Raw genomic sequence first — 9,492 nt, forward strand, 5'->3', positions numbered from 1 at the left:
GCAATAATTTTCACCAAGATTTTGTAGGAAACATTACAGAGATTGAAAGGGCGAAAGTCATTAACATATATAGCATTCTCTTTTTTGTGAATAAAGCAAAGCAAGGTGTGATTAGTGCCAAAAGGTAATACAACATTCTGAAAGAAATTTTGTACAAACATAACAATATCAGAATATATAGCATGCCAAAAATGTTGAAAGAAGCACTGGAATCCATCAAATCCTAGAGCCTCAAAAGCACCGATAGAAAACACTACATGTTTAATTTCATCAACATTTGGTATAGCAGTGATATTAGTAGCAGCATGAACAATAGGATCATCATGAAAGAGATTATCAATCAAATGCAACATTGAAGGATTTGAAGAAATATAAAGTTGAGACATATATGCAGCAAAACAAGATGCAATCTTTTTAGGCTCAAAGAACCACTCCCCCCCCCCCCCCATCACAAACAGCCTCAATTTTCCTATGCTTAAGATGGACTTTAGAAGCCATATGATAGAAACGGATATTCCTATCACCATCCCGAATTTACTGCATTCTAGATTTTTGAAACCAAACCTTCTTTTGATTGTAATCCACCCAATCAGGAGAATGGGAAGATTCAATTGCATACAATTCAGCTTCCAGTCTTTCACTCAAAGAAGAAAGATTACCAAATTTAGAATAATTATAAATTCGTAGAATACGAGATAAATTGACAAATTTACAAGTGAATCACTCACCATGCTGCAAATCCCAATGCTTACCAACATCTTGTAGAAAATCAGGATGAGAGTGCCAAGCAACCTGGTAATGAAACAACTTCCTACTAGTGGGCAACTTAGGAAGTGTGTTGATAAGAAGTGGGGAATGATATGACCCAATGGCAGCCAAATGGGTAACTTGTATATTAGGTAGAGAAGCCATCAAATGATCATGGGTAATTTTCATTTGGATCCCCTGAGGTTTGGTCTTTGTCATTTTTAGTCCAAAAAATTTGAAACTTTGCATCTGCCTCCCCTGTAGTATAGAAAAAGTCAATTTAAGGACAAATTATCACTTTTATGACGAATTTGCCCCCCCCTTTTTTTTTTTCATTTTAAGAGTTTAAAGTTTATTAATTTACAAAATCAAACCCTCCTTCATTACCTGATTCCCAAATTCCCAAATCTTGGTTCTACTGATTCTAAATCTTTATTTTCAAAATCCTAGTTGAAGATTAGGAAATGAAAATTAATGGGTGGAAGATTAATCTCATACGTAAGATCAAGTAAAATATAAACAAAAATCGATGGATTTCTTTCTCAAACGACCAATCTTCAGTTGGGTCGTTATCATTCCAAGTTATATTAAAGAATTAAAGGAAAGCCTCCACAGGCAAGGAGTTTTTGTAAAATTGTTCTAGATCGACTGAATCCAATAACTTCAAGATGGTGATGATACCTTTGACACTGGTCTTGGTGTTATCTTTCTTCTCCGGCGTAGCTCATGCATTAACTGCTGATAAAGTCATAGATTCGCCACTCTTGACGCAGAAGATCGGCACCAATCGTACAATAAAGGTCGACCTCGAGGGCAAAGGTGAATTCAAGTCTGTTCAAGCCACCATTGATTCTGTTCCAGAAGCCAACTCTCAATGGATCATCATTCACATCAGGAAAGGCGAGAGAGAGAGAGAGAGAGGAACTAGAACATAGAAGAGTGTAACCAAGAGGATAGTTTGAAATCGACCGAGAAAAGCATCTGCAACGAAAGCTCCAAACAGAGGAAGCATGTGAGACACCCCTGTCCAGGTATTAACGTTAACCGCCGTTGTAACCATCAACTGCTGAAGCGGTCCCGTGAGGTAAGTAATCAAGTTGGAACTAATTCCATTACAAGAAAACCACTCTGCGATCTCAACTCCTAAGAAATCCAGAAAAGAAATTTTCATTAATTGAAGATTCCTAATCATTTCTCAATTGATCGAAGCGAAACAAAGAAAGAGAAAAAAAGAGAAAGGAAATGAAATTAATCAACACTTACCGATGATGAAAACGGTAGATCTCCATCGGCCTGTTTCAGATCTAATGGCCGGTTGACCTCTGTAATCGACTAAACCTTTAACCGTTTCTGATAACAGAGAAGAATGATCCATTGCTGATGAACTGAGTTAGCTCTGTTTCACAGAAGAGAAAAAACCTTATTAATCATTTCTCAATTGATCGAAACGAAACAAAGAAAGAGAAAGAAAGAGAAAGGAAATAAAATGAAATTAATCAACACTTTTTTTTTTTTGTTGGTAAGTAAATTAATCAACACTTACTGATGATGAAAACGGAAGATCTCCATCGGCCTGTTTCGGATGCAATCGCCGGTTGACCTCTGTAATCGACTGAACCTTGTTTCTGATAACAGAGAAGAACCAGAGATTTGGGAATCGGTAATAGAGGAAGGTCTGATTTTGTAAATTAATAACTTTTAATCCCGTAAAATGTAAAAATAAAAAAATAAATTAAGAAGAAAAAAAAAAAGGGCAAATTCGTCCTAAAAGTGATAATTTGTCCTTAAATTGACTTTTTTCATACTACAGGGGAGGCAGATGCAAAGTTTCAGTTTTTTTGGACTAAAAATGACATACACTAAACCTCAAGGGGTCCAGATGAAAATTACCCAATAATCATTAATTGATGAAGACTTTGTCAAGCCGTTCCTTTGTTAAGTGTGGAATGGGCTTATGACTAGACCAAGTGAAAATGGATCCAAAGGCTCCCACAACCGTGAGGCCATGGGACGAAAGAAGCTGTGAAGATATGGAAGAGTAGGAGAAGGTTAAAAGGGCCCCCAACCTTATCATTAGGTGACATTACTTCATTAAAGTCTCCACATAAGATAATAGGATCAAAGATAGTGTAAAGGTAGGAGGACATCAACGACCAACAAGTCTTGCAAAAAGAGTATTGAGAAGGGGCATAAAGAAAAACAACAACGAAAGAGACATGATTTTCAATTACTTTAATTGCTACAAAATGTTCAGACGAAAAGAAAATAGTAGGTGAAAGAGAAGGTTGAGCAAGAAGCCATAAGCCACCCTGAAAACCTCTTCGCCCTTCTAGGAACCTCAAAGATTGAGTTAAATGATTTAAGTACACCAGACCACTTTGAGCTTACATCATTAAACTGTTTACAATGAGGTTCACAAACAAACAACAATTCAGGATGATACTTGTTACAAATTTTACCCAAGTGGGAAATAGTTAACTTTCCATGGATGCCCCTTACATTCCAACATAAGAAGATCATTGATGCCACACTCACAGCCACCAAAAAGAAGTACACAAAAAGGAGTTGGCACCCACCGCAACACCTCAAATACAAACAATTAACACTACTAGTTAGGGATATGTTAACAAAAGATGAAACAAAAGGATTGAGACTAGCTTCCAAGCGCATTACAAGAACCAGGGAAAACCTAAACAGAAAAGCACACAAAGTTAGAAAGAAGCACAATTTCAAATCTAGCCCACAAATAAAATGGTAAAATTTTAGTCGGTAGTTGAAAACTTGTATTCAATCTATATTCATACCCATTTAGAAGAATCTACTTGAGAAAATAAATATCTAAATATCATCCGAATCCGAAAGAATCCGTCCAAAAAACTGATAGAATATTATCTAAATCCGCCCGAACATAATAGGATGTAGATATGGTATTATCACTATTCGATCCAAATCCATTCCGTATACATTCCTACCCACATCACAACATGTGATTACAAGCATAAAAGGTAAATTATCAAGCCTAGTAGAGTCAAAACACATTTTGGATGAAACGCGTAATGGCTTCCACGGTTCTTTGTTTTTTGATATTCCATGATCCAGGGTCAGATTGGGTGTGATGAAGAAGAGTTTGAGGGCTTCATCAATTCACTGTGATTGACATAACCTGATAAGAGGGTGTTGCAAGAAATGGAGTTTGGTTGAGGCACGTGGTGAAGGAGGGACGACTGCCGGATTCAAAATAAGATTGGAGAAGAAGGTTGCAGTGTGCCTGAAGTGCTTGAGCTTTGAGCATGTAATAAGAGGAATAACTACGCCCTGTGAACTTGAAGGTTGTCGAAAAAATGAAGTTCGGTGATGCTGTTAATGGCAGAATTTCGGCCAACCCCAAAAGGTTGTGAAGAAAATCTGGAGCCATAGCTGGATGAAGGAGAAACCTTCTCATGAATCAAAAAACATAAGCCCTTCATATGCCACACCACGTTGAACAGTAGACAAATGACAGAGAAATCCCCCAACAAGAGAGACACAAGAACACTGAGTCGAGGGGACCAGCAGGCCTACAAATAATCAAGGAAGCTGCTACTGGATAGCTTTCATTCGAACCAAACTTATTTCTGATAATGTACTTGTTGTACATGATTTGTTTCATTTTATAAAGGGGAAAAAAAAAAAAACTGGCGTTGAAATTTTGGATATGAAAAAGGCATATGACGTAGTTGAATAGAAATTCTTGAAAAGTGTACTTCCTTTTGTAACTGGTGGGTAAATAGGATTATGTACTTAATAACCTATGTTTCTTATAATCTCCTTGTAAATTGTTGTATTAAGGGAGCTATTTATCCATCTAGAGGTATTAGATAGGGTGACCTTCTCTTCCTTTATGCTCTCAGGTTTCATCCTCTGTCAATAAATATGAAAGGGAAGTGAATGAAAGGGGGTAAGGATGAGACATAGGGGATATGCTGCTACTCACTCACTGTTTGCAAATGACTGCTGATAGCTTTTTTCTAGAATAAATTTACAGAAGATAAATTGCTTGAAAGATTTCCGAGAAATCTACTGCAAAGCATTAGGGCAAGCAACAAATTTGCCGAAGTCAAGCCTCATATTTAGCCCAAATACTCGCATCAAATTCAAGAGGTGGTGGTTCTCCAGGATGCTGAGAATTCCACTATGGCGATGGGTCGTCCATATCTAGGTCTGCCTACTGAATTTGGGTTACTAGTGAAAAAGTTAAAGCAAAGACCGTCTCAAAGCTACAAAGATAACTGCGAATGAAGTACTAAATCTCAGTTTAATCTTACTGTCTTTTTTGTTCTTTGTTTGATTGCTAGACTTCATTTGATCCAATGCAAAATTTTGTTCATTTTTGGGCATCTGGGGATTTTGTTCCACGCAAGGTGCACTCCAAAGACACAAATAAACAAGTCAATGGTGAGAGATCATGTAGCAACAGTATCCACGTACCAGCCAAATGTCGTTGCTCCCTGTGAAGAGGCTGTTTTCGACTTTGGGAGAAAAGAAAGAAGAGCAGCATGAGTGCATGACTCTCTTGTCCTCTAGATTCACTTGTGGAGGCCAGCAATCTCACGTGTGAAAGATTTCTGAACCAAAGGCAAGTAGATTATATAACCCCGTCAGTCCAATCCAGTGGAAGTGTTTTTCTGAAACAATCTCCGTTCAGCATTCTGATTTTGCAATCCATAAAGCGACATGCGTGCCTGTAATAGATAATTAATCATAACTTGTAGTAGAGCAAACAAGCATCAAACCTGCTTGATGCAGGTACGAAAGACTTGTTGTCGATGGAGAGTTTACATTTGTCTAGCGAACCACCATCACCACTTCTTCCTTTGCTACTGGATCCCATCTCTGATTCTTTTTATTAGTACTCAGAGGTGGGTCTTATTACCATTGTGTTAAATAGACTGAAAGAAGCACAGAACTTTACCCTGAAGGGTGATGGAGACTCTGTCAAAACCTTCCTTCAATTCTGTATAGAAGATGTTTTATCCTAACCCAGCCTTGACCCTAATTCTGGGTCCGATTAAACACTTAACCCTAACCTTGGCCCTAATGCTAACAATAAAACAGTGCATCCTGCATAATTACATATTGTTGTCCTACTTTTACAAAAGAATTATCAATAAGATGGTAAGATTAAGGTGCTCCTAGTCAAACACTGAACCTTTATGCAGCTCTAACCTTGATCAGGATCACCTTGGCACTCTTATTGGAATGTTTGTAACCTTATAGACTTTAGCCAATTTGTTTGTGTTTTCCCTCACTTTCTCCGACAGTTTTCATTAGTTCTTCCCTTGCTCACTTCCCTAGCTTGGATAGTTGGATGTGTGTATACATGTAAAGCAAATTGGAAAAGGCATAAGAGGTATTATCTAGAAACGCCAGAGGAATATAGAACAGTTGAATGTATTCATTCATGTGAAGACCACGTTTGTCTTGGTTTTGGATTAAAAGTGGAAATTTAGTCTCTTATGTTAAACCCTCGATCTTCAGTCTATTTTCTCTCGTTTAATTCCTTCACTTCTGTTTTACTTGCGTACTATTCCCTAATTTTTCAACATAACGAAGAAACTAAAACAGAAACAAAAACAGTATCTATGTAACCCTAAAACATGAACTTTATTTCAATATATAGAGGCTAGAAAATACATCAAAGCGTCCATGCAATCAAGCCCAGATTATTCTAAACCATTGCCATCGGTGGCATCGCTGATTTACTCGCTGCTGGGGAGATATCTTCTTGCCTTGGCATGTTTGCCATTAATCCAGAACTTGAATGTTATTTCATTGTCGATTTCATCGTCTTTACCTCCAAAGAGAGCTTCCATGATTTCATGTTTTTTGAAAACCACTCGAGCAAACATGGGTTGCACAGGGGCAGATACTTTCTGCACGCAGATACTCTCTACAGCATCCTCTTCAAGATTCCTACGATCCAAAAAAACCCAGAAAAACGTGTAAGAGAAACAAACGAAGAACATCAGAGTATATAAAGAGTGAGAGGAAGAGAGAGACGGACATATTGAAGAAGTCCTGGATTTCAGTTTCTGAAATAGGGTATCCCCTAGCAAAGGTCACCAATATGGTCCTCTCATTAGGGTTACTTTCCAAAACCCTCTCCTTAGAAGTTTGGCCTCCTAACTCAGCAGCAATTTTTTCTCGGCGATCTCGTAATCGCTTTTGATGCTTCGCTGCTTGCTTCACAATATCATCAAACACTTTCTGTCCAATGTCAGTGACAAACTCAGAGATTTTGGAAACTGCAGAGACAGTGTAGTGAGGACAGAATATGAGAGAGATGTCTATGTTCAGAAGCCGCTTAGTCGCAAGAACATCATTACTCGTGAGAGATTCATTATTTTCAATAGCCTTCAGGCAAAGAACAGCTTCTTTTGCCAGAGAATCGATGATGGTATCTGCAGAAGAAAGCATGGATCGGATGATGTTTGGATAGCCCAACTCCTCTATGAACAACCACAGAGCAACGACCCTCATTGACTCTTTAATATCACGCCCAAGATTGAGTACCAAAACAGTGAAAATGTCTCTGTCGATGCCATGGTACCATTTCAACTCATCAACAGTGATATCAGAAGTGGCCATTGTTCAAGATACTGAGAAGCGCTTTGAGGGATGGGAAGTGACAATCAGGGGACCAAGCGGAGTCCAATTTATAGAGGAAATGGAGGTGTGTTTCAAAAGATGGCTTTCAGATGGTGGCTTCTGGTGGTGACTTCTGGAGGCCTGAGGCACCTTTTCGCCGGGGGTGCAGTGGTTGTCTTGCCTCTTCAGGGTAGATTCCCCTTTTTTATTTTTCTCAGGGCCTATTCGTGATCCCGTTTGGTCTTGAAGCTTCAGTAGGCGTTGGATTTTCCTCTAATCCAACGATGAAGGTGCGTTTGGATTTTTACCAAAAAAAAAAAGAAAAAAGTGTGAGTAACCCCCCCCCCCCCCCTCCTCTTAAGAAGTACGTAGTCATAACTCATAACCATAGATGAGCCACTGCAACCAGCAGGCCCAGATTCATCGCTGCACTTCGAAAAGACAAAGTTCACTTATAAATACCGAGACAGCCTTAGACATGAAACATTACATATAGTAGCAATAGTAAGTAAAACTTGTTTGTTGATCAAGAATGTCTTGAAAAGCATTCTATGGTTCAGATCTATTGCTCTACTTATGACCATCTATTTTGGGTGTTTTTTTTGGGGTCAAATGTTCAACACTTCATTCATAAACTTGAAAGAAAATTCAGACACAAACACCAAACAAAAGCTAAAGGATGAGTCGAGGCAAATAAACCCTTAGAATACTGGTTGTGACAACCACAGAACCAGAAAAGCATTAATGGGTATGATATACATATCCACCACTGCCATCGGAGACACACCACAAAGGTGGACACCGACACAGACATAAACATGGCACAAGGGCTTACATACCACACACCTCAAGGGTGAAAATAGAGCACGCCACAAGGGCGGATACAGAACACGCCGGGCGAAGACAAAACACGCCACAAGGGTGCCAACTCAATTGTTGAAGCAAAAAGCACCGGATCTTGTTTCTGAACTCCCATCTTGAAACCACAAACATGGATACCACCAATAGCAGTAGACAAACAAAATCTGGCATAAAAAACACCAAATCTGCAAAATACACGACCAAAGCTCGCATCAACCACTGTCTTTTTTTCTTTTTTTTTTTTTAAATAACTGGAAGCTTCATTAGTGAAACAGAGATTAAAAAAAACAGAAAAAAGAGATGAAAAAGAGAAGAGCAATGAGGAAGATGCAAAGGAACGCGGATAGTGAAAAGGAGAAAGAAAAATAGAGGTGGAAGAGGCGGAAATGGATGGAGAGAGGCTGATAGCCTCAGGCGAAGAGAGGCAAAAAGAGAAGGAGAGAGAGGCGGAGAGCCTCAGCTAGAGATTAAGATGAGGCGGAAAGAGGTGGAAAGAGGCGGGGAGAGAAGAAGGAAGGAGGAGAGGCGGAGAGAGAGTCTGAGACCGAAAACGGGACGGAGAGAAAGAGTGATTCTATTTTGGGTGTTAAAGGAGAGAAAGAGTGATTCTAGATTGTCTACCCCCCCCCAATGGGTAGACAATTGTGCTCTCCTTATACCTCCCAACCATATGTTAAGAAGGAGGGTCTATTTATGAGTATTGATAATGTGGCCCATAGATGGGTAAATATGGTCCTAAACATGTGGTAGAGAGGTGTGAAGGGAGCTTATTCCTTTACCTGTTAGGATCAAGGTTTAAAGTATCAGTATGTATCGTATCGTATCATACCAACAGACATGTATCAGTATCACAAGCCTACGATATGATATATGTCGATACGTATCTATTCTTTGGTTTTTCCTAATTGTCTCTCACGTCTTTCAATGTTTCAGCTGATACATGACAATACAATGCAATATACATCGATACGATGCAATGTACAATGATACATACCCATAAGTATAGATTTAGCTTAAAAGAGGGAAAAAAAACTTGGTCTCATGACAAGTTGCAGACTCTTGCATTTCTTATTATTTGTGACTAGCTCGTCTATTGACACTGAATCTTGTACATGGGGAGAAATTTCCTGAATTTGCACATCCCCAAAACTTAGGGGAACCTAATGTTTGGATTGAAAAATGTGTTATGTCAAAGAGAACAGCTTCTTAGCTCCTAGACATACACTAGAAGATGTGTTTGGCACCAATGAGCAAAGA

The 9,492-nt window shown here is 38.8% G+C and overlaps 1 protein-coding gene across 1 annotated transcript; it reads right to left on the minus strand.

The window, feature by feature from the left end:
- Nucleotides 1-5,384: 5,384 nt before the first annotated feature.
- On the minus strand, nt 5,385-7,374 carry LOC149016075 (uncharacterized). The gene is made up of 3 exons (XM_089156667.1): nt 6,791-7,374; nt 6,516-6,699; nt 5,385-5,468 (listed from the first exon to the last, which is right to left on the minus strand). Exons 1-3 carry the CDS (start codon nt 7,372-7,374, stop codon nt 5,385-5,387), a joined length of 852 nt encoding a protein of 283 aa, XP_089012793.1.
- Between the last annotated feature and the right edge of the window lie 2,118 nt (nt 7,375-9,492).

This window comes from Hakea prostrata, chromosome 5 (genome assembly GCF_041222555.1).
Source record: "Hakea prostrata isolate BN-2017 chromosome 5, UWA_Hpros_2, whole genome shotgun sequence".
Taxonomy (NCBI): domain Eukaryota; kingdom Viridiplantae; phylum Streptophyta; class Magnoliopsida; order Proteales; family Proteaceae; genus Hakea; species Hakea prostrata.

Excerpts from the sequence above, each read along its gene's own strand:
- LOC149016075 (XM_089156667.1), bottom strand. The coding sequence starts at position 7,374 with ATGGCCACTTCTGATATCACTGTTGATGAGTTGAAATGGTACCATGGC. Across the intron at positions 6,700-6,790 it reads ATCCAGGACTTCTTCAATAT|GAATCTTGAAGAGGATGCTG; the intron begins GTCCGTCTCTCT and ends TTTGGATCGTAG. Across the intron at positions 5,469-6,515 it reads TTAATGGCAAACATGCCAAG|GCACGCATGTCGCTTTATGG; the intron begins GCAAGAAGATAT and ends TATCTATTACAG.